General features: G+C 46.9%; 1 protein-coding gene across 4 annotated transcripts in view; it reads left to right on the top strand.

Moving 5' to 3' along the window:
- Positions 1 to 320: 320 nt before the first annotated feature.
- Positions 321 to 24986, top strand: part of EHD3 (EH domain containing 3) — a 64250-nt gene continuing 39584 nt past the window's right edge. Inside the window, exons 1-4 of one of the 4 annotated variants that reach the window (XM_077282133.1) lie at positions 321 to 455; positions 3706 to 3934; positions 10689 to 10865; positions 16514 to 16611. In XM_077282133.1, the coding sequence (XP_077138248.1) occupies positions 413 to 455; positions 3706 to 3934; positions 10689 to 10865; positions 16514 to 16611 (547 nt within the window). In that variant the 5' untranslated portion in view covers positions 321 to 412. Of the gene's footprint in view, positions 513 to 3343; positions 3415 to 3705; positions 3935 to 5671; positions 5722 to 10688; positions 10866 to 16513; positions 16612 to 24986 lie in introns of those variants that run through there. The other 3 variants (XM_077282135.1, XM_077282134.1, XM_077282136.1) reach the window with 3 other exon arrangements.

The following is a 24986-nucleotide window of genomic DNA, read 5'->3' on the forward strand; positions in this document are numbered from 1 at the left end:
AATAGAGTAAGTGGCAATCGAGAAGACATACAGAGCAAAGTTCCATCTCTGCCTTCTCTCATATCCAAGCCCGACCCATGGATGCATGATCATCCACTGAGGTAAAAACTCTGTGCCTTTGAGGTGTGACCTAAATAAAAAGTGGCATGTCACCTTAAATACATAATTCAAAATACTGCCACCCACCCTTCCCAAAAAATGTGACAGTCCTCTACAAGATATGAAGACATCTTCTACTAGGCCTCATCTAACAGTCACACTTTCTTTGTTGCCCCTAGCGACCAATCACAGCACAGCTTTCATTTTTAAAACTGCTCTGGAGAAATTCAAGGTGGTCTCTGATTGGTTGCTATGGGCAACACAAACACTTTGGGCCTAGTGCATCTAATTTAGCTATAAATGACAGTTTTCTATGGTTGTGAACACCGCAGCTGCCGATTATAGACTCACTGCAGGTTAGACAACAGTTCTCCATGTGAAGCCGTTCCGAGGCCTCCATCACAAATAGCAAAGTAAGTAACTTATGTAACTGCAGAGTAATGGTGGCTGCTGACTCCAAAAACAAGAATGTCCGCTGCACGACTGATGGAAAGATTCACTACAGATCACTGTCCATGACTAGCAGACGTCTGTCCGTAACACACGGATCCACACAAGAGTGAAAGTTCATGTAACCTGATTTTTTTTCCAGAAGGGGGCACCACAATCCCACTGTTTTTACCTCAATGTTCCAAATCACTGTAAAATTGCATCTCTTTTGCCATAAAATGGAGCCATAATGTAATTATGAATATTGTAGAAAAAATAAGTGCACCATGGCCGAAATGTGCCAAAAGGTGTGAATTGGGGTCTGATATTAATATAGGGGTCTGGTGTGGGGTCTAATATTAATATAGGGGTCTCAACTGGGGTCTAATATTAATATAGGGGTCTGGTGTGGGGTCTAATATTAATATGGGGTCTCAACTGGGGTCTAATATTAATATAGGGGTCTGGTGTGGGGTCTGATATTAATATAGGGGTCTGGTGTGGGGGTCTAATATTAATTTACAGGTCTGGTGTGGGGTCTGATAGTAATATAGGGGTCTGGTGCAGGGTCTGATATTAATATAGGGGTCTGGTCTGAAGTCTGATATTAATATAGGGGTCTGATGTGGGGTCTAATATTAATATGGGGTCTCAACTGGGGTCTAATATTAATATAGGGGTCTGGTGTGGGGTCTAATATTAATATGGGGTCTCAACTGGGGTCTAATATTAATATAGGGGTCTGGTGTGGGGTCTAATATTAATATGGGGTCTCAACTGGGGTCTAATATTAATATAGGGGTCTGGTGTGGGGTCTGATATTAATATAGGGGTCTGGTGTGGGGGTCTAATATTAATTTACAGGTCTGGTGTGGGGTCTGATAGTAATATAGGGGTCTGGTGCAGGGTCTGATATTAATATAGGGGTCTGGTCTGAAGTCTGATATTAATATAGGGGTCTGATGTGGGGTCTAATATTAATATGGGGTCTCAACTGGGGTCTAATATTAATATAGGGGTCTGGGGTGGGGTCTGATATTAATATAGGTGTCTGATCTGAGGTTTGATATTAATATAGTGGTCTAGTGTGAGGTCTAATATTAATATAGGGTCTGGTGTGGGGTCTAATATCAATATAGTAGCAGAATGAGGGTTCTGATATTAATTTAGGGGTCTGGTATTGAGTCTGATATTAATATAGGGGTCTAGTGTGAGGTCTGATATTAATATAGGGGTCAGATGTGGGGTCTAACTTCAATATAGCATCACAGTGAGGGGTCTGATATTAATGTAGGGGTCTAGTGTGGTGTCTGACAGTAGTATAGCAGGTTTAGTGTGCAGTTTGATACCAATATAGGGGACTAGCTTGGGATCTAGCGTGTGATTTAATATTAACATAGGGTCCTGTGTTGGATCTGATAATAAATTGATCTGTTCTGGGGTTGAATATTGAGATATGGCTATAGTGTGAGATTTGATAACAAGGTCTGGGGTCTGATATTAATATGGACATTTGGTTGTGATTTAATATTAATATAGGGGTCTAACGTGAGGTCTGATAAAATAGGGGTCTGGAGTGGAGTCTGATATTAATATATAGTATGTGGCATGGCAGGCTTTATAATAGTAATATAGGTGTGGGGTGTGATAATATTGGGGTCTGTTATGGGGTTTGACATAGGGGGGTCTGGTGCAGGGTCTGACAATATAGGGGGTCTAGTGTTGGATCTGATATTAATGGGTGTCTCGTCTGGGATCTTATAGTATAAGGGTTTGGTGTGGGGTCGGATAATATAGGGGTCTGACAGTATAGGGGTCTGGTGGGTGGTTTGACATCATTAGAAGGGGTCTGTTGCAGGGTCTGCCAATATAGGGGGTCTAGTGTGGGGTCTGATATTAATATAGGAGTTTGGTCTGGGATCTTATAGTATAAGGGTCTGTTGTGTGGTCTAATAATATAGTGGTCTGTTGTGGGGTGTAATAATATATTTTTGGGAGGGGTATGACGTTATTATATGGTCTGGTGCCTAATATGAATGTAGATAATATAGTGATCTGGTATGCGGTCTTATAATAACATAGGGGTTCTGGTATGGGGTCTTATAATAACATAGGGGGTCTGGTATGAGGTGTTATAATAATATAGTGGTCTGGTATGGGGTCTTATAATACTATAGGGGTTCTGGCGTGGGGTCTTATAATAATAAAGTGGGTCTGATAACAATATAGGAGTCTGGTTTGGGTGTTTTTCACTAGTTTCCCTCCTAATGGGTCATCTGAGCCATATCCTGACCCCTACAATGTCAGGGGAAAAAGCAGGGCCTCCACCAGAGGGCGCTGGAGAAATGTAGAAATCCTGCTACACTGGACTGAATTGTATCATCACATCGCGCTTCATCTCCTGAGAAAAAAACAAACCGGCTCCTTTAAATGCCTTACTGTCAGCACTGTCATAAACTGGGATGATATAATTGCACAGTACACGCAGACTAACTCTGCTAGACTCCTAATGGTTAATAAAGACAGCCATAATTATACTGCTTGGTAATGATTACGTCGTTAATTGTTCTTATGGCCGCTGTTAAGTGTTAATTGAGAGAATCAGTAATGAAATCATCACTTATTTATAGCGCTGAGCTAAATTTAGTCTATAAAAGGTGACCTGTCTTACCGCTTTCCACCACTAGATGGCGGCAGAGCACACGCAGGTAATCCCTGCATTGCACAGGAGCTCGTGTGCCGCACCCACCAGCATGGCACCGCCCTTTCCGGCTTCATCCATAGATGTAACATGGGATGCCTTGCCCGGAGATGGGAACTTCCGGTGTACTCCAGTTTCCTGGGCTGCTGACATTTAAATCCAGCTGGGAAGGCAGATGTGCATCTGTGGGTCCAGTCCCGTTTCATTCAGCACTGGAGAGCAGAATCCTGCACATTGCATTGAAGGGGGCTTTTATTTTTGCTTATGATCACAGATTGTATCATTTACATTGACAGTGCTGAGCAGATCACAGCAGAATCTGCCTCCTGTTCTGATTTTTTTTTTTTGCTTCCCTGGATGCAGTGGTCCATATATTTCCAATAAATCCGGAAATATTTTGCAAATTTTTTTTTATTTCTATTTTGCAAAATATTGACCTTGTTAATTCCCTAAATTGTCCCCACTTCTGCCTCCAGACATGTTCAGCTGGCTGGGGAACGACGACCGGAGGAAAAAGGATCCTGAAGTTTTCCAGACGGTCAGTGATGGGCTGAAGAAACTGTACAAGACCAAACTGCTGCCCCTGGAAGAATATTACAAGTTCCACGAGTTTCATTCTCCGGCCCTGGAAGATGCCGACTTTGATAACAAACCGATGATCCTGCTGGTGGGACAGTACTCTACTGGGAAGACCACCTTCATCCGGTAGGTGCTCTATAGTGAGGAGGACAGGCTGTATAGGGGGCTCTGACAGTAGTCTACTGGGAAGACCACGTTCATCCGGTAGGTGCACCATAGTGAGGAGGACAGGCTGTATAGGGGGCTCTGACAGTAGTCTACTGGGAAGACCACCTTCATCCGGTAGGTGCTCTATAGTGAGGAGGACAGGCTGTATAGGGGGCTCTGACAGTACTCTACTGGGAAGACCACCTTCATCCGGTAGGTGCTCCATAGTGAGGAGGACAGGCTGTATAGGGGGCTCTGACAGTACTCTACTGGGAAGACCACCTTCATCCGGTAGGTGCTCCATAGTGAGGAGGACAGGCTGTATAGGGGGCTCTGACAGTACTCTACTGGGAAGACCACCTTCATCCGGTAGGTGCTCCATAGTGAGGAGGACAGGCTTTATAGGGGGCTCTGACAGTACTCTACTGGGAAGACCACCTTCATCCGGTAGGTGCTCCATAGTGAGGAGGACAGGCTTTATAGGGGGCTCTGACAGTACTCTACTGGGAAGACCACCTTCATCCGGTAGGTGCTCCATAGTGAGGAGGACAGGCTGTATAGGGGGCTCTGACAGTACTCTACTGGGAAGACCACCTTCATCCGGTAGGTGCTCCATAGTGAGGAGGACAGGCTTTATAGGGGGCTCTGACTGTACTCTACTGGGAAGACCACCTTCATCCGGTAGGTGCTCCATAGTGAGGAGGACAGGCTGTATAGGGGGCTCTGACTGTACTCTACTGGGAAGACCACCTTCATCCGGTAGGTGCTCCATAGTGAGGAGGACAGGCTGTATAGGGGGCTCTGACAGTACTCTACTGGGAAGACCACCTTCATCCGGTAGGTGCTCCATAGTGAGGAGGACAGGCTTTATAGGGGCTCTGACTGTACTCCACTGGGAAGACCACCTTCATCCGGTAGGTGCTCCATAGTGAGGAGGACAGGCTTTATAGGGGCTCTGACAGTACTCTACTGGGAAGACCACCTTCATCCGGTAGGTGCTCCATAGTGAGGAGGACAGGCTTTATAGGGGGCTCTGACAGTACTCTACTGGGAAGACCACCTTCATCCGGTAGGTGCACCATAGTGAGGAGGACAGGCTTTATAGGGGGCTCTGACAGTACTCTACCGGGAAGACCACCTTCATCCGGTAGGTGCACCATAGTGAGGAGGACAGGCTTTATAGGGGGCTCTGACAGTACTCTACCGGGAAGACCACCTTCATCCGGTAGGTGCTCCATAGTGAGGAGGACAGGCTGTATAGGGGGCTCTGACAGTACTCTACCGGGAAGACCACCTTCATCCGGTAGGTGCTCCATAGTGAGGAGGACAGGCTTTATGGGGGCTCTGACAGTACTGTACTGGGAAGACCACCTTCATCCGGTAGGGGCTCCATAGTGAGGAGGACAGGCTTTATGGGGGCTCTGACTGTACTTTACTGGGAAGACCACCTTCATCCGGTAGGTGCTCCATAGTGAGGAGGACAGGCTTTATGGGGGCTCTGACAGTACTCTACTGGGAAGACCACCTTCATCCGGTAGGTGCTCCATAGTGAGGAGGACAGGCTTTATGGGGGCTCTGACAGTACTCTACTGGGAAGACCACCTTCATCCGGTAGGTGCTCCATAGTGAGGAGGACAGGCTTTATGGGGGCTCTGACAGTACTCTACTGGGAAGACCACCTTCATCCGGTAGGTGCTCCATAGTGAGGAGGACAGGCTTTATAGGGGGCTCTGACAGTACTCTACTGGGAAGACCACCTTCATCCGGTAGGGGCTCCATAGTGAGGAGGACAGGCTTTATGGGGGCTCTGACTGTGCTAGTCTTAGGTATGCAATATCCATCCATCTTAGGCTGCCGTCACACTATCAGTATTTTACATCAGTATTTGTAGCCAAAACCAGGAGTGGATGATAATGCAGAAGTGGTGCAGATGTTTCTATTATACTTTTCCTCTATTTGTTCTACTCCTGGTTTTGGCTACAAATACTGATGTAAAATACTGACCAAATACTGATAGTGTGACGGCAGCCTCACTGGGGGGGGGGTCCTATAATCTCTGCAGACTACAACATTTAAAAGGGGGCTTAATCGTTACATAATGTAAAATTCAGCAATCTTCTGTTATATTTTGTGCTTCCATTCCTAACCAGTTACAATATCTCTGCTTGCTGCAGATACCTAGGATTGTTCTTGCTTACATCTCGTACTTCTCAGAGCTGAGAGTTTGCTACAATTGCATCCATTCTAGATAAACAGCCTGGACTCCGGTCAGAGAATTATTAGGTCAGGATTGGGCTCCATCCTTTTGGCTGTTTCCATTCACTGACAGCAAGCTCAGATGGTTAAAACCATGATGAATTAAGTGCACTAGAAAGTCCCAGGACTCTTCTTTATACAATGATTTTGCTTTGGAAACCCCCTTGAGCTGCTTTTATCTGCTTCCCCCGTTAGTACAGGGACCTTTTAGAGGCTCTCAACTCACAGTTGGCGCCTGTCATAAATGATGCATGGACTGTAAGTGGAGCAAATGTCCGATTTTACACAGGACTGCCCATCAAAGTGAAACTTAAAGAGAAAGTAAAACTAAACATATGCTCCAAAGTGTGTTTATATAATATCACACAAATGAAGATATAAATGGCTGCTGTCTTTTCAATGAACTTTGCATAGATCAATAGTGCGTGCAAATATAAGAAGCCTTGCAATGTATCTTATTGGAGAAATATTTTTTTTCTGCACTTCCGAGCCATTTCTTTTCCTTCCACTGCCCCCTGAACATATCATTCACTCTATAAAAATGGCTAAAATCTGTATTGGTCCAATCAAGATCGACTGTCCATTCACTGAGGGATCAGGTTACAGCTGCTTATTGTTTTATTTCACACCAGTGCTGGATTCACAGTGCATAATCTAGTACTGCTATGCGATGCTGCCACTTTCTAGTAAGGCTGTTTCCACGATGACTTATATTTTTTTTTCAAAAATACTAAATAAATAAAAAGTAATGTATTTTACTTAATGGGTGCAGAAATAGTGTGTGTGGGGGGAAATCTGTACCATCAAAAAATTTACCTTGCCTGAGCACTGGATTCACAGCTTCATTGCTTAGTAGTGCTGCATACTATCCTCCATGCTGCTTCTACTTTCTAGTAAGTGGTTTCTCACCCTAGCACTGAATTCACTGCTCAGTACTCCAGTATAATGTCACCGATACTTCTACTTTTTAGTAAGTGTTTATCTTGCTTCAATGTTTGGATTCACAGCTACACTGGTCAGTACTCCTGTATAATGTCCTCCGGGCTGCTGCTTTTGAGCATGTGCTACATAGAGACTGGAGAGCAGTAATCCCTCATTGTCTCTGTATGCTGGGTACCAGAGCAGATACTCAACACTCACCAGCTCAGAAACAACTGGAAATTTGAGATGGAGACTGCAGAGGGGAAAACTGATGCAAAACGCAGGATACAATTATAATCTTATAATGGAGAGAAATGTTGTTGTTCCTCATGTTCACACAGTACTGAAGTCTCCTGAAATGACAGGTACACTTTATATATTAGGCGTGTTTTCTAGTAATTGGAGGAGTAATAACCAGCATTGCATCACCTGTAGTGATTGTCACTAGTGATGAGTGAACGTGCTGGGATAAGGTGTTATCTTAGCATGCTCATGTGCTAACCCAGTGACTTCGGCGTGCTTGAATATGTTTGAGATCCCGCGGCAGCATGTCTCACAGCTGATAGACACGCAGGTAATCCCTGCATGTGTTGTGGCTGTCTAACAGGTGTGAAGCATGCAGCCGCAGGGACTCAAACATATTTTACGTGCACGCCGAAGTCACTCAGTTAGCACATCGGCATGCTCAGATAACACCTTTTCCCAGCATGTTCACTCATCACCCAACTTTCTTAGACCCCTGATTTATCATTCACTTGAATAAATTCTCCAATAGGATCGGCACTGACGGACACAATGATCCCATGGGTAAGAACAATATATGCGCCCTTTGCAGTCCAGTCACTCATAATTCTACCTCCTTTGGATCTGGTGGAGCCCCCCTGACTTCTTGGGGCCCCTATACAGTTGCACCAGTGGTATGTCCACCCCTGACTGTCGGCCATATTGCTCGTCACTCTACTTTCCCAGAAAGGGAAACTTTTCCAAATGGTCTTAATCTCCCATCTGTGCCCAATATTCCTATTTGTAGCCTGTAATAATCGCCTCTGCAGGATAGTCTAGACCCGCGGCAGGATTACACATAACGACTTTCTCACTCCATCATCTTCATTTAATTAACCCTTTCTGAATAACTCGCCCCATAGTTAGGTCTAATGTTGTTTTTATGCATCCGGAGCCTCGTTCTGTAAGACGTCATTGAAAGGTCGTTATACCCCAAATGTCTGTTGGTCTCTCATTAGCTGCACAGTGGGATTCATTCTACTGCTTTCTGTTATCAGGGGGCTTTAGTGTTCGTCCTTGGGGAACAGTCCTCACCCCCGTGACCACTACCTAATGTCACATGACTCCGGAGAGACCTTTTACATGATATGTGACTGATGGCAGCCGCTCCCATAATTCTGCCGCACCATTATAATCTGCTGATTATAGAAGGTCTCCACATTATGATGGGTACGTGGTAAATTATACATGTGGGTTAATGGGGTCCGGAGCTTCAGAGGACATCTCTGCTCTTCAATGATTGATGAGGGGCACAGCGTAGATGTATGGGCGAGACACGGAGGCAAAGGGGAGATTTTTCGGGGGAGTATGAGGAACGTAGGAGTAATGCCATTTTTTTTTTTTTTTTTTCATTTTAAATAAGGTAAATACCCCAATACCTTCAGGCTGGTACATTTTATCTGCACTGATACATTGTAACCAATAGGAGGAAAGAAACGAAAGAGTGAGTTGTGCAATTTGCAGAGCATTGTTTAGCCTACATATCATTGTAGCAAACCCTCAGATGTGAAAGGTTTAATGCATGTAATGATTTTCAGCCTCCAGGTGTAGACAGAATGTTTCTTCACTGACAGTAAGCAGAGGTTTTGAAAAATGGTAACAAATTGATACACAAAGGCCCCAATTCATTAAAGGGGTTGTCCAGGCTTGGGGCTATGTGACCTCAGACTTGTGAATCCTCACGGCACGCACGGTGTACGCTGTCGGGATTCTCCAGGGCACAGTTCCCGCTGTGAGGAGTCACAAGTCTGCAGTCACATACAGTGACCCTTCAAGGCTGTTGTTGACGCCATTATTAATGAACGGGGCCGCTGGAGTAAGATGGCACCTTACAGCTGCAGTGCCGGCAGAAATATTACTCCGGTCGTGGACCTCAGAAAACCGTCAAATTCACAAAGGAGATTTCACCAGTTATCAGTTTATGAAATCCTCCATAAAGCTCAAAGTCCCTTTACCTCTGCGCGAAGATTTCTGGTAATGGAAACCTGACACGATCGCCTAAGGCCGTGTTCCCACGCAGCGTGTTTATTTTGCTTTTCAGAATGTCCGATGTGTTTAACGCCATGGTGCGGAGGAGACTGAGAATGTAATTTCTGCCTCCTCCATTGCCAGCGTCTGCAGGAATCGCACTGCACTCGGGTGACATCAGAGTGCAGCCCAATGTTTCACATGCACCCATAGACTTGTATGGATGCGTACAATCCAATTCTTGCTGAATCAGCATGAGAAAGTAATGGCAGATATGCACTGGCCCGTACTTATATATACATTAAATAAAAAAAATTCTGGATTGCACTCATCTGCTTTATTCGCTGGTGTGAGCGAGCCCTAATGGTGCAGTCAGGAGGAATAGCTGATGGCCAGGTAATAAGCTAGTGGTCATCTCTTGTGTTTGGTCAGGTCGAGCTACAGAAGTCTGAGTGCAAAAGGGGTCTTGTCCCCTATAGATCTTTATGGGAAATCAGTCCAGGTGGTCCTGTCTTCTGTTCTCTGAGAAACCAGAATCTCCACTTTAAGAGGCCTGTAACAATACTACAGTATTAAAAGGGGTATATGTTAATGCATGACTGTCAAATCTTATGAGATTTTTTATTTATAGGTGCAGAAGGGGATTTTGCCATTTTTGTCGCACGTGCTCTTGGAGAACTGTACTCTGCACAGGCACAATATAATGCACTGTCCCTTTAAATGTTTGGCTTCTGAGACGGATGTAAGAGGGTGAATGGGCCTTATTGATGGCTCTGAGTTTACCTGGCGGGGTATTAAATAAACCTATATTATTCCCACGGTAGAGAGATTGCGCACAATGGCACATTCACAATCTCGCTCGTCACGTAAAATGGTGTAATTGCGATAACTGACATGGCAGCGGCCGGCGGCAATTGTTTTTGTTTATGAGAAATTGCATTCTGTTAGGAAAAAAAAAAAGTTGTTCTGGTTCACTTCTGCTGATTGTCGCCTCCATGACTCGGACTTCACCTTTAGGGCCTGTGCACACGTTACGTATGTGGTGCAGGAATGTCTGCATGTCTTGGTAGGAAAAATGCCGCGTGCAATATGCCCGTAACTGCAGAACCTCTTCCTGCTGTCAGTGAATGGGAACATGCTTGTGAAAACTTACGTAGATCGCATACGTGTCATAGCTGAGGGTTTGTTACAGTAGCATCCAGTGTAGACACAGAATATTCTGGTGATTCTTGATGGGGGCTTATCCAGATAATTTACTGTTCTCCGCAGGAACTTGTGTGACATCCGCCATTTTTTCCCTCCTCAGGTATCTCCTAGAACAGGACTTCCCTGGGATGAGGATCGGGCCGGAGCCCACCACCGACTCCTTCATCGCGGTGATGCAGGGGGATGTTGAAGGTGTTATTCCCGGCAATGCCCTAGTGGTGGACCCCAAAAAACCCTTCCGAAAACTGAATGCCTTTGGAAATGCTTTTCTGAACAGGTCAGTACTTGATCAGCTTGAGTCGTTAATAATCTACAGATGGAGCAGAGCTGACTGTGTCCTTGAACTTTTCCTTTTTATTGTATTGTGTTATGTCTGTAATGCTGGCAGTTTAGCTGCAGTCTCGTGGAGTTCAGAGGGGACACATTATGCCGTTGCACCAGATAACAATCTCAGCACTGCTACATCTGTATTTTCCATGAGGAAGGTGACGTTGTGCCAATTAGACTAGCAAGCAGTCTGACCTAATTCCAAAGCCGTGTTTATGAAGCGCCATATCTGCTGCTCCTCCTCCCCTCTCACACACAGGCGGAGACAGACTGCAGCTTCATCTCCCTCCTCACCCTCTCCTCCTCTTCTGTTCAGTAACTGTGTGAAGCCCCTATTGATATAAGCCAGTTACGGATCCCCCAGTTCTCGGACTGGACGTCTGAGCATCCGCTGTTATCTGTCATACACTGGAATTAGACGACGGCCCGCGTCTGTTCTCTGCATCCAGCAGTGTTTACCCTCCACAGTAATGCAGAGCTAGGAGCTCCGCGCTGTGTCCAATGACTTGCTAAAAGCTTAACAGCAAAATCTGTGCTCCCCCGAGACCGCTTGTACTGTAAGCGAACCCAGCAAGATATGTTGTACAGCATGATGGAGATTACAGGACAAAGGAGGCGATGCCCCAGAGATGGCGGAGTGAAGGCACATCCGCCTTAGCTTGCTGAAATGTTATGAAAAGCCTCATATGGTATTTCGGCACATTGCAGGGCCGGCGTAGTGTGAGAACTGCACAGTGTAGAACCGGCGTGGTGTGAGATTTGCACGTTGTGTGGTGTGAGAACTGCACAGTGTAGAACCGGCGTGGTGTGAGATTTGCAAGTTGCATGGTGTGAGATTTGCACTGTGCGGAGCCGGCTTGATGTGAGATTTGCACGGTGCAGAGTCGGCGTGGTGAGATTTACACGGTGCATCGTGTGAGATTTGCATGTTGCAGAGCCGGCGTAGTGTGAGACTTGCACGGTACGGAGCCGGTGTGGTGTGAGACTTGCACGGTGCGGAGCAGGCGTGGTGTGAGGCTTGCACGGTGCGGAGCCGGCGTGGTGTGAGACTTGCACGGTGCAGAGTCGGCGTGGTGTGAGACTTGCACGGTGCAGAGTCGGCGTGGTGTGAGATTTGCACTGTTCGGAGCCGGCTTGATGTGAGATTTGCACGGTGCAGAGTTGGCGTGGTGAGATTTACATGGTGCATTGTGTGAGATTTGCATGTTGCAGGGCCGGCGTGGTGTGAGACTTGCACGGTGCGGAGCCGGTGTGGTGTGAGACTTGCACGGTGCGCAGCCGGCGTGGTGTGAGATTTGCATGGTGCGGAGCCGGCGTGGTGTGAGATTTGCATGGTGCAGTGTCGGCGTGGTGTGAGATTTGCACGGTGCGGAGCCGGCATGGTGTGACATTTGCATGGTGCGGAGCCGGCATGGTGTGAGATTTGCATGGTGCAGTGTCGGAGTGGTGTGAGATTTGCACGGTGCGGAGCCGGTGTGGTGTGAGAATTGCACATTGTAGAGCCGGTGTGGTGTGAGATTTGCACGGTGCGGAGCCAACAACCAGCTCTGTTTCCAGACATGATTTTGTTAATTCCTGGCAGAGCTTGATGTTTTCCACTTTTCCGGTGATTTATTAATCAGATTTTCCTCTGCCCGGAGAATCTCTTTAAGGGCGCAGTCAGACGGCCGTATAAACCGGACCGAGCCTGGAAGGCAGCGCACGGACTGGCCGCAGATCTCCCGACCCAAGTGTGACAGCAGCATAGAAATACATGGACTGTCACACTCGGGAGATCCGCGGCCAGTCCGTGCACTGCTGTCCGATCTCGGTGTGATTTATCCGGCCATCTGACTGTGCCCTTAAAGGCCAGGTAACGCCCCTGTACGCTGTGCTGGGATCCGTCCGTCCTCTGGGTCTTGGTAGGAATATCAGGAATGTGCGCAGTGACCGAGGTGTGAATAGTCGCATAGCCCTACTGATGAGGTGTGAGGTCGGGATCACACGAGACCATCTCTCAGTGACACCACAGGAATGTTTGTCCTCTAAGCTCTAATTAAATGCCTGACGGAGCGGGTCTGATGGGAGGAGTGGTTATTACAGGGTGGGTCACTTAGAATGTCACGTGAGTTGTCTTGACCCTTTTATGTGGATTTGTGTCTTATATTAGATCTTCATTTACCCTTTTATTGCAGATTTTTGTTCTCTTTATTTAAAATTAGCAGTGCTCTGCATAGCCTCACGTTCACCACTGATTGGCAGCTTTCTGCCTATGCACAGGGTACACAGAAAGATGCCAATTGATGATGAGCGAATGTTCTCTGACAATGTGTTATATGAGCATGCTCGGATGCTATCTAAGATGCTCGGATACCACGTTGTGGTCGTGGTTCTACAGAGCTCGGCGTTCAAGATCACTGCTAGATCTCCAGCAGAGAAAACCGTGATTGGATCAAAGCTGCAGCAAGCAGCCCAGTAAGTGACACATCCCTGGAATCTGCATTTCTGCCCCTACATCATGCTACTCTTTGGTAGCAAAAACCTGTTGACAGATTCTCTTTAAAGGGTGTGAATACTTTAGGCTACGTTCACATTTGCGTTGTTGGGCGCAGCGTCGTCGACACATGCGTCATGCGCCCCTATCTTTAACATGGGGGGGGGGCATGGACATGCGCCGCTATGCGTTGTACTGCGTTTTACGACGCATGCGTCATATAGACGCACAAGACAGGGCGCAGGGGACGCTACTTGTAGCTTTTTCCCTGCGCCGAAAGTCCCGATCTGTAGGATCTTATGACAACGCATGCGTCGCCGACGCTGCGCCCAACAACGCAAATGTGAACGTAGCCTTAGAAACTTTTTTTTTTTTTTTTTTTTTATTGTTGCAGCACATTTAAAGCTAAAATTAAGTAACTTTTTTATCCATAGTCTTGGGTTAAGCTATTTTTCCGTTTTGTGTATACAGCTCCTATGCGGACCTTTGTGCCAGCAGAATCGTAGGTATTATTGCAATGTGTAAAGCCACTGTCATGAGGACAGGTGGAGACTGGGTGCTATAATGTAGCAGACTACACACAGGGTGCGATGGTTGTCTGTAGCTATGGAGACGCATAGGTCTGCAGGAGAGCTGTGTACATTAAATATTGGGATTTTTTTTTTTTTCTGATTGAGGTGTTATAAAGTTGCTTCTTTAGTCTCATCACATTAGAGCTGTACAAAACCCTCTAGTGCGGAGCTATTTTCTAGTTATTTGTTTTGTTCCTCTGTAGAAGTGACGGCTCTGATGGGAGTAGTTGTCACTGAGGTTTCCCGGAGTAGCGTTCTACAGGTCATTACATGGATGGGCAGATCCGGAGCCTGGGAAAGCTGAGTGATTAACTCTCTAGGTCCCATAGTACAGTTGATTATTGCAGGCAGATTCTACAAGTTCTTGTCATTGCTGTGGATATTTGGTGGAGTTTTCTGCCCGCCTGCCCCTCTTTCCCCCGTCCTGATGGTGAGGTCAGGCCGGGGGACCGCTTCTTCTGTCCTCACACTGGAGCCCTGTGACCGCGGCTCTGCCCGGCGCGGAGCGGACATGTGACACATTGTATGACGGCAGCGGACAGAGCGGCTTCTTATGTAACGGGGCCGCTCTATTCATGCAGGGTCCATAACCGGCCAGGGCATTTTCCAGTTCATTGGAGCGGTGCACAACGTGTCCAGCACCAGAACTGTGCAAATTATAGAGGCCGATAAAACGAATATCACAGGAGCGGCCTCGCCTGCCCCTCAGTATCCGCACACTGCTGAAATACTCTGTGCTGCTGGGGTCGCCGCTGCTTCCAGTATGTGAGCTCTCACAAATGCTTCATGCTGCTGGTGATCCTGACTCCCCCCGCCCCCCTCTGTCTGTGACCTCCTATAAGACCAGCACGCGCCTTTCATTAAATACTCTGTGCTGCTGGGCGACTCTGGTCCGTCTGCTATTTAACACTCCATTTGCATTCTATTACTAGATCAGCACATTACTGTATTGAAATACTCTGTGCTGCTGTAATATTCCCTCCTGAAATACTCTGTGCTGCTGTAATATTCCCTCCTGAAATACTCTGTGCTGCTGTAATATTCCCTCCTGAAATACCCTGTGCTGCTGTAATATTCCCTCCTGAAATACTCTGTGCTGCTGTAATATTCCCTCCTCAAATACCCTGTGCTGCTGTAATATTCCATCCTGAAATACTCTGTGCTGCTGTAATATTCCCTCCTGAAATACCCTGTGCTGCTGTAATATTCCCTCCTGAAATACTCTGTGCTGCTGTAATATTCCCTCCTGAAATACCCTGTGCTGCTGTAATATTCCCTCCTGAAATACTCTGTGCTGCTGTAATATTCCCTCCTGAAATACTCTGTGCTGCTGTAATATTCCCTCCTGAAATACCCTGTGCTGCTGTAATATTCCCTCCTGAAATACTGTGCTGCTGTAATATTCCCTCCTGAAATACTCTGTGCTGCTGTAATATTCCCTCCTCCTGAAATACTCTGTGCTGCTGTAATATTCCCTCCTGAAATACTCTGTGCTGCTGTAATATTCCCTCCTCCTGAAATACCATGTGCTGCTGTAATATTCCCTCCTGAAGTACTCTGTGCTGCTGTAATATTCCCTCCTCCTGAAATACTCTGTGCTGCTGTAATATTCCCTCCTCCTGAAATACCATGTGCTGCTGTAATATTCCCTCCTGAAATACCCTGTGCTGCTGTAATATTCCCTCCTGAAATACCATGTGCTGCTGTAATATTACCTCCTGAAATACTCTGTGCTGCTGTAATATTCCCTCCTCCTGAAATACCCTGTGCTGCTGTAATATTCCCTCCTGAAGTACTCTGTGCTGCTGTAATATTCCCTCCTCCTGAAATACCCTGTGCTGCTGTAATATTCCCTCCTGAAGTACTCTGTGCTGCTGTAATATTCCCTCCTGAAATACTCTGTTCTGCTGTAATATTCCCTCCTGAAATACCATGTGCTGCTGTAATATTCCCTCCTGAAATACTCTGTGCTGCTGTAATATTCCCTCCTCCTGAAATACTCTGTGCTGCTGTAATATTCCCTCCTGAAATACCCTGTGCTGCTGTAATATTCCCTCCTGAAGTACTCTGTGCTGCTGTAATATTCCCTCCTCCTGAAATACCCTGTGCTGCTGTAATATTCCCTCCTGAAGTACTCTGTGCTGCTGTAATATTCCCTCCTCCTGAAATACCCTGTGCTGCTGTAATATTCCCTCCTGAAATACTCTGTGCTGCTGTAATATTCCCTCCTGAAATACCCTGTGCTGCTGTAATATTCCCTCCTCCTGAAATACTCTTTGCTGCTGTAATATTCCCTCCTCCTGAAATACTCTGTGCTGCTGTAATATTCCCTCCTCCTGAAATACTCTGTGCTGCTGTAATATTCCCTCCTGAAATACCATGTGCTGCTGTAATATTCCCTCCTCCTGAAATACTCTGTGCTGCTGTAATATTCCCTCCTGAAATACTCTGTGCTGCTGTGGTCCACGTATTAACTCGTCTAACCTTTCTCAGACTCCACATAGAAACGTCTACAGTAAATCTTCTCATACTGGTTTGTCCTTTGTTCTGCAGGTTTGTCTGTGCTCAGTTGCCCAACCCCGTCCTGGAGAGCATCAGCGTCATTGACACCCCCGGGATCCTGTCTGGAGAGAAGCAGCGGATAAGTCGAGGTGAGGGTCCCTGGTGACGATGGTATAACATGGGTGCTGCACAGATTACATGTCCGCTCCTTGGATTCCTTGATTCAGTCATTTATGAGCTAAAAAGTATCACTGGGATTCTAAGTGTCAGCTCTCCAGATGGGTCATAATGAGACGTTGTAATCTGCATTATGTCTGGATTGTTTAAGATCGCTGCCTGCTCTCGGAGAGTGAAAGCCTCCTCCTTCACACTGTACAAGAAATCCTGTTCATAGTAACTAGTGATGAGCGACTGTGCTGGGATAAGGTGTTATCTGAGCATGCTCGGGTGCTAACCGCGTGACTTCAGTGTGCTCGAATAATATGTTCAAGTCTCCGCAGCTGCATGTCTCACCAATGTTTGACAGCTGCAACACATGCAGGGATTGCTTAGCAAACAGGTGATCCCTGCATGTGCTGCGGCTGTTAGAGACACACAGGCGCAGAGACTTGAACGTATTATTTGAGCACGCCGAAGACACTCAGCACCCGAGCATGCTCAGATAACACCTTATCCCAGCACGGTCGCTCATCACTAATAGTGACCCATCTCCTCCTCGAATGTTGCCAGTGATTCCTGTTACGTAGTTTTATAATTCTGTCTCTGGCCTGACCCAGTCGTAATGGGTTTGTGACAATGTATCAGTGTCGGTAATAGCAGTGAGATCGGCCTGGGCTCCAGGACAGACACTTGGGCTACATTCCTATAATGAGCTTTTGGTGTTTTTTCTTTCTTCGCTGCAGCAAAAACGCAGCATCTTTATAAGTCCGGCAATGTTGATGGGATTTATAGATGTCTCATTGACACTGTGCTTTTTTTTTTACACTGCTTAAACTTATCTGCAGTGCGAGTTTCCTGTCCGGAGCACGTCCATTTCCCTATACATACAATGAGTTTTTCTGTGCAGATTTTCCCCAAAAACTTTCCACATCGGAGATGGAAATTCCACAGGTAAAGAACACACTTGTGTTTTTAGTGCGGTTCCAGAATGGAAACACATCGAATCCACACCTAAAGTCTATCAAAAAAGTTGTCAAAGCCAAATACTATGAACTATCAAAAACTAAAACCACAGCGTGAGAAAACTCAATGAAAAGCAACATAGCGTAAATAGGTGCAGAAATACTGCGGCATCAAACACTCCTCACCGGAACATAGCCGCATGATGCTGCAGCGTTTCGCACTGATACATTGTAACAAAACATTGCCCACGGTAAAACAACATAGACTAATAAAAATGCTGGCTATTGATGACTTTTGTTCAGAATTTTCTTGAGAGATATATATATATATATATATATATATATATATATATATATATATATATATATATACGGTATATATAATTTAAAAAAATTCTGTTTTCCTGCTGTTTTTTCAGCTTCTACAAAAGAGCTGCAGGGAAATCTAATGGGTTCCTCTCAATTGTTGTGTTGTTGTGTTTTTGTTTTTGTGTGTAATATACTTTATTGTATTAATTGTTTGCTGCTGTTAAGATCTCTGCTCGCTGTCATTCAATAAGAATCTTACTTGCTTCCAAAGTGAAGCCAACAATAATCCTCCCTGGTGTTGTGATGGTGACGCAGGTCTGCAGCTCGTTACAAAGCGGATCTCTAATTATGCTGTGCGACCATCATGTGGCCAGAACAGGTTACAGGGGTCTTATTAAAAGCATTTATTAAAAAATCATCTCCATGTTCGAGAACAGAGGGATTGGTAGCTTTTCTAGTTCACTGCTCATTGACCAGTTTACTGGCCACCTCTGAAATCTAACAGAGGTGGCTGGCTACCTAGGCAATGAGCACACACTTGCAAAAATGTCTAAATGCAGCTCTGAAGCTGACCACACCACCATGAGAAAATTCCTATATAACAAGACCAATATTAATAAAGACCCATGATAGTTGGGGCCCCTGTTGACCGTTTTTTATTGAGCCCAAAAGCTTCAATCTTCACCAATGGGATTCACCAAGCGTGTGATAGACTGTCTCTTCCTCTATTGGACTCGATTAACCATTTCATGTGAAAACCTTTACTAAGAGAAGTTTCTAAGATTAGAAGATAAAAACAGCGCCACCCTTTCCCATAGGCTGCAGCTAGTATTGCAGTTCAACCTTATCCATGTGAGTGAGGAGCAGCTGTAATGCCAGAAAACCCTGAGACTTGGCATCACACAGTCTTCACAAGGAGGGCAGCAACCTGGCACAATGGTGGCACTGTGCTAGGAGTAACATGCTGCTCTTATTCCAAAATGTGGGAGGATTCTTTCCTTCCAGGTGGGATCTCTATGGCCGGAGGTGTTACTGGCTCCAGACCATAGGTTTAGGTGTCCACACAGCTGTGATTTCTTATTGCGCCAATGCTCGGCTGTCGCATCACAGGAAATCCTAGTGTGCGGTAATGTCACGGCCGGTACGTCGCGTCTTGTACAACCTTTCATGCCTAGAAAAAGGCGAGGTGATGGCCAGCCTCTCAGATAGAACTACAATCCCCACCCTCCCTTCCTGAGGACATGTCTAGCCTGACCTGCACAGTGAGGATGTGGAGGGCCCTTCTAGGGGTCATCATCATTGTGGCCCCTGCTTCCTCATAATCAAGTGGGAAAACTTCCTGACGCTGCAGAAAACGTGTGTGTCATTACTCTAAGGGTTTTATCTCTCAGCAGAGGGGACACATGTAAGCGGGCATCTTGGTGTCTAATGGTAAGTTGGCATTGTGCACCGTACAGACCACTGGGCACCGTGTATACCCCTGTGACGAGGCATTGTGCACCGTACAGACCACTGGGCACCGTGTATACCCCTGTGACGAGGCATTGTGCACGTACAGACCACTAGGCACTGTGTATACCCCTGTGACGAGGCATTGTGCACGTACAAACCACTGGGTACTGTGTATACACCTGTAACGAGGCATCGTGCACTGTGTATACCCCTGTGACGAGGCATTGTGCACGTACAGACCACTGGGTACTGTGTATACCCCTGTGACGAGGCATTGTGCACGTACAGACCACTGGGTACTGTGTATACCCCTGTGACGAGGCATTGTGCACTGTACAGACCACTGGGCGCTGTGTATACCCCTGTGACGAGGCATTGTGCACTGTACAGACCACTGGGCACTGTGTATACCCCTGTGACGAGGCATTGTGCACTGTACAGACCACTGGGCACTGTGTATACCCCTGTGACGAGGCATTGTGCACGTACAGACCACTGGGCACTGTGTATACCCCTGTGACGAGGCATTGTGCACGTACAGACCACTGGGCACTGTGTATACCCCTGTGACGAGGCATTGTGCACGTACAGACCACTAGGCACTGTGTATACCCCTGTGACGAGGCATTGTGCACGTACAGACCACTAGGCACTGTGTATACCCCTGTGACGAGGCATTGTGCACGTACAGACCACTGGGCACTGTGTATACCCCTGTGACGAGGCATTGTGCACGTACAGACCACTGGGCACTGTGTATACCCCTGTGACGAGGCATTGTGCACTGTACAGACCACTGGGCACTGTGTATACCCCTGTGACGAGGCATTGTGCACGTACAGACCACTGGGCACTGTGTATACCCCTGTGACGAGGCATTGTGCACGTACAGACCACTAGGCACTGTGTATACCCCTGTGACGAGGCATTGTGCACGTACAGACCACTGGGCACTGTGTATACCCCTGTGACGAGGCATTGTGCACGTACAGACCACTAGGCACTGTGTATACCCCTGTGACGAGGCATTGTGCACGTACAGACCACTGGGCACTGTGTATACCCCTGTGACGAGGCATTGTGCACGTACAGACCACTGGGCACTGTGTATACCCCTGTGACGAGGCATTGTGCACGTACAGACCACTGGGCACTGTGTATACCCCTGTGACGAGGCATTGTGCACTGTACAGACCACTGGGCACTGTGTATACCCCTGTGACGAGGCATTGTGCACGTACAGACCACTGGGCACTGTGTATACCCCTGTGACGAGGCATTGTGCACGTACAGACCACTAGGCACTGTGTATACCCCTGTGACGAGGCATTGTGCACGTACAGACCACTGGGCACTGTGTATACCCCTGTGACGAGGCATTGTGCACTGTACAGACCACTGGGCACTGTGTATACCCCTGTGACGAGGCATTGTGCACGTACAGACCACTAGGCACTGTGTATACCCCTGTGACGAGGCACTGTGCACTGTACAGACCACTGGGCACCGTGTATACCCCTGTGACGAGGCATTGTGCACGTACAGACCACTAGGCACTGTGTATACCCCTGTGACAAGGCATTGTGCACGTACAGACCACTGGGCACCGTGTATACCCCTGTGACGAGGCATTGTGCACGTACAGACCACTAGGCACTGTGTATACCCCTGTGACGAGGCACTGTGCACTGTACAGACCACTGGGCACCGTGTATACCCTTTTTACACAAGGCCTATCTGGTGCGTGTTTTCATCACAGAAGTGCAGTGTTATTGAAAATTTACCAAGGAAGCCAGCAGATCATATAAACATTTATCTAAGCAGCAAAAAAAAATTAAACTAAAAAAAAATAAAAATTGTAAACTGGAATAAAAATAAATCATCCACTGAGTAAGCTTCAGATATCTGGCAGGTGGACATGGAGCCCCAGCTGCGGTTCACTGCCACCTGCTGCCATGAGCCCTACGGGACCGCTCTGCTGCGGGCAGGATCACAGTGTGGGTACGGAACCCCGGGCACGGCTGACGCCGCTTGTGTTGGCTCCGCAGATCACTATTACGTCACCTAATTAGTATAAATATAATGAGAAGAAAGCAAATCCCGTAAGTCTGAACTCGCAGGAACCGAGACGCACAGACCTCAGCGCCAATGGGTCCTTTATATCAGACTGAACAGATAATATCCATGTTTACTTAAAGGGGCGTTCCACTGGGTATTGGGCTACACAGAACTAGTAGTCACAAAGGATCGCTCTTCCTCCAGAAAGACTGCCACGTCTTTCGCGGGCTCTGCTTGGCATTCACAACCAGAATTGGGCTGAGTTGCAATACCATACACAGCCTGTGGTCAAAAGTGGCGCTGTTTCCTAGGGAAAGGATGGACAAAGGAAAAACTGTAGTGAGTGTAGACTATGGAAAGGGATGTCTCACTTTATGGCTGACCCTTACCTAACAGTGGAGCCGCACCATCCAGTCTTCCTTCCATCTTCTCTCTCTGCCCTCTTTCCTAGCTCTTCTCCCTGGTGTTCTCCTGCCTATCTTGGCTCCAGCAGTACAGTATATTTCTCCAGTCCAGTGCGTATAATTTACGATTTCCCCTGGCCTTTAATTAGGACGGCAGTGCCATTCAGCATCTGTATGTGATAATTTACAGCAGGACCCATTACTGTCCGTTCATACCTCAATGCTAGTGACCCGGCCATACACACCCCTCGCCCCACCACTTAGCGGGGTCATGTTTGAGGTCCACCGATAAATATTTTCAGGAGTGTTAACTGATTAACCCTTTATTCTCTGCCTAGCACTCTTTTATACCTGAGCAGGGCAGCTGTGGAGCCTTATGTAATCTGGCATCTGATAATCCGTCACAGAACTGTAGACTATAATGTATGTGAAATATCCGGATCCTGAGCAGATTTTTACTATCTGCTTCGTTACATATACAAAAATGTCCACAAACATATCAATGCTGATAAGGTAGTTCCTTCACCGTGAAAGGAGAATCGCAAAGGAAATATAGAGGGGGTGTGTGCTTACACTAACCCAAACAATAGATACATAGTATCATAACACACCACTCAAAGAGAAAGAGTAAAAAAGTAACAAATTTTATTGAAATACCATTTTTACAGAATTCATGACAAAATACAAAGTAAGAGGGAAAGGATATTTACCCAAGTAGGATGCACAAAAAATAGGATCCCATCAACATGGTGACATGCACAGAAGGATAGCCATATCTCTAAAGTGCAGAGTGCAATTACATAGAGAATTATTACAGCAGCTAACACATACCCATGTAGTACGCCTGTCCTCGATCACAGAAAGCCCCGACGCGCTTTTCGCGTACCGCTTTATCACGCACAATTTCTCTTTCCCCCTTGATAAAGCGGTATGGCTATCCTTCTGTGCATGACACCATGTTGATGGTATGATATGCTAATACTAATTCTCTATATACCTGCACCTTGCACTTTAGAGATGTGGCCATTTTTTATTGGCTCTATCCTATTTTTTGTACATCCTACTCGGGTAAATATCCTTTCCTCTTACTTTGTATTTTGTCATGAATTCTGTAAAAATGGTATTTCAATAAAATGTGTTACTTTTTTACTCTTTCTCTTTGAGTGGTGTGTTAGATACTATGTATCTATTGTTTGGGTTACTGCTTCGTTACATGTACAGAGCAAGCACAGGGGCTGCAGCCTGGCCGCTGGTGGAGGTCGGGGCACAAGAAACCTCCTGGAAATGCTGTTATTTGGGAGGTTTTAGCAGATTCCAGGAGACGTGCTGCCCTTCTTATGACTAGCCTATAATTCAGATTATCAGATAATCCAGCAACTTTCATGTCACGTCAATTACCATATTAGGGGGGGTGGGGGATTTATTTTTATAATTACGGCATATTAATAGGAATTATTGTGAAGTGCAGGTAATCCCAGTCAGGATTCGTCACCAGTAGGACTCCTCTGTGCGTCGCTTTCTCTGGATAATCCATGTTCTTATCTCTGGAAATATCACTTTCCTGTTACACCTTCTCCATCCCTGATGCCGCATGTGGCGGGATTAGAGCCCTGAGACGGTAATTGGGGTAGATTGTTGACCCCTGCACTGCAGGTACTGGTAATCTGCAGCACTACAGCTCCCAGCATACCCAAGCAGCCCAAGATGGTTATCTGCATCTAACACCATATTCTCTCCAGACAGAGGCAAAGCGTGGGGAACACGGGACTCCAAAGTCTATGGTGGCACAAAATATTGCCCCATCCTACCTTGTTTCTTCTTGGCCTTGGTGCAGTGAGCGCCCACCAGGCCAATGGTAAGATGACAAAGCTATCAGGATTAATTGAGTTTTGTCACCTAAGTAACTGACTATGCAGAGCGCAGAAGCAAATGACTAACTCATCTTTACCGCTGCTATCTGCATAGGCAGTAAGAGTATTGAGTCAGGTGTGCTGTACTGTGCTCTCCACTCACTTCTAGTTTTGTGAGGAGCAGAGATGGGAACCGCCTTGGAAAGCTGTCACAATTAAACACTAACATAATAGATATTAAAGAGAACACATCATTCGATTTATGGCGCCCAAACCAAATCTGCACGATTACAGCCAGGTATGTTTTTCTCTGAAACACCGAAGAGCCGACTGGGGACCATAGGGAGATATGAGCTTCTGATGCGGTCGCCGACTGGATACCCCCGCCTCGCCCTCGTGTGTGTATGTACATAGGGGGAGACCTGTCAGTCACCTGGAGTGGTGCAGGGAGAATCTGGCCAGGAACCTTACCGAACTTGTCTGGTCTCTCTATGGTCCCTGGCTGCAATCCTGTCTCCAGGCTCATGATTTTGAATAGTTATTGTCAGATTTCAACAAAAAGCAGAAACGGGTAGCACGGTGGCTCAGTGGTTAACTTAGCACACTTGCAGCACTGGAGTCCTGGGTTCAAATGTCTCCAAGGAAGACCTCTGCAGGGAGTCCTTGCGAGGGTTTCCTCCCACAATCCAAAGATTTACATGTTTAATGTCCAAAACAACTCGCACAATGAACCGCACACAGTATCCTCCGGATCGCAGCCGGGGCGTCACAACACTCCGTATACAAGACTGGTTGCTGTGGTCGACTGCACCACCGTATCACGCTGCGGCGTGCCAGGTGCTCGCTGCTCTTGGCGCTGTGTTGCCTTACACAAGCTGGACACTGCAGAGCCACCTGCTCTGCTACTTGCAAACAAACTGTTATGCTCACGCTCTGACTGGTGGGCGTGAGCTCAGGGGATTTGTGGCCCCACTGCCACAAACCAGACTACCCTGGAAGGGGCGTGACAGCTGCTTGGGTTTTCACTGGAGCCTCTGATGGTGAGGTCAGGCTTGTGCAGCAGGCAGCTGCCAGGTGCTGGTCCAGGGTGGTGTCTGGCTGTGGCTGCTGATCCCACTTGGGAGACAGGAACACCAGGATTGGTGCGGGCATCTGGCAGGACTGGCAGATGAGCACGGCTTAAACTCAGACGAGTAGACTGGCACGGCTGAGACAAGGCTGGCAGAAACACTGCACAGAACACAGGGCTGGCAGTCACAGAACACAGGGCTGGCAGGCACAGAACACAGGGCTGGCAGGCACAGAACACAGGGCTGGCAGGCACAGAACA

Source organism: Ranitomeya variabilis, chromosome 2 (genome assembly GCF_051348905.1).
Source record: "Ranitomeya variabilis isolate aRanVar5 chromosome 2, aRanVar5.hap1, whole genome shotgun sequence".
Taxonomy (NCBI): domain Eukaryota; kingdom Metazoa; phylum Chordata; class Amphibia; order Anura; family Dendrobatidae; genus Ranitomeya; species Ranitomeya variabilis.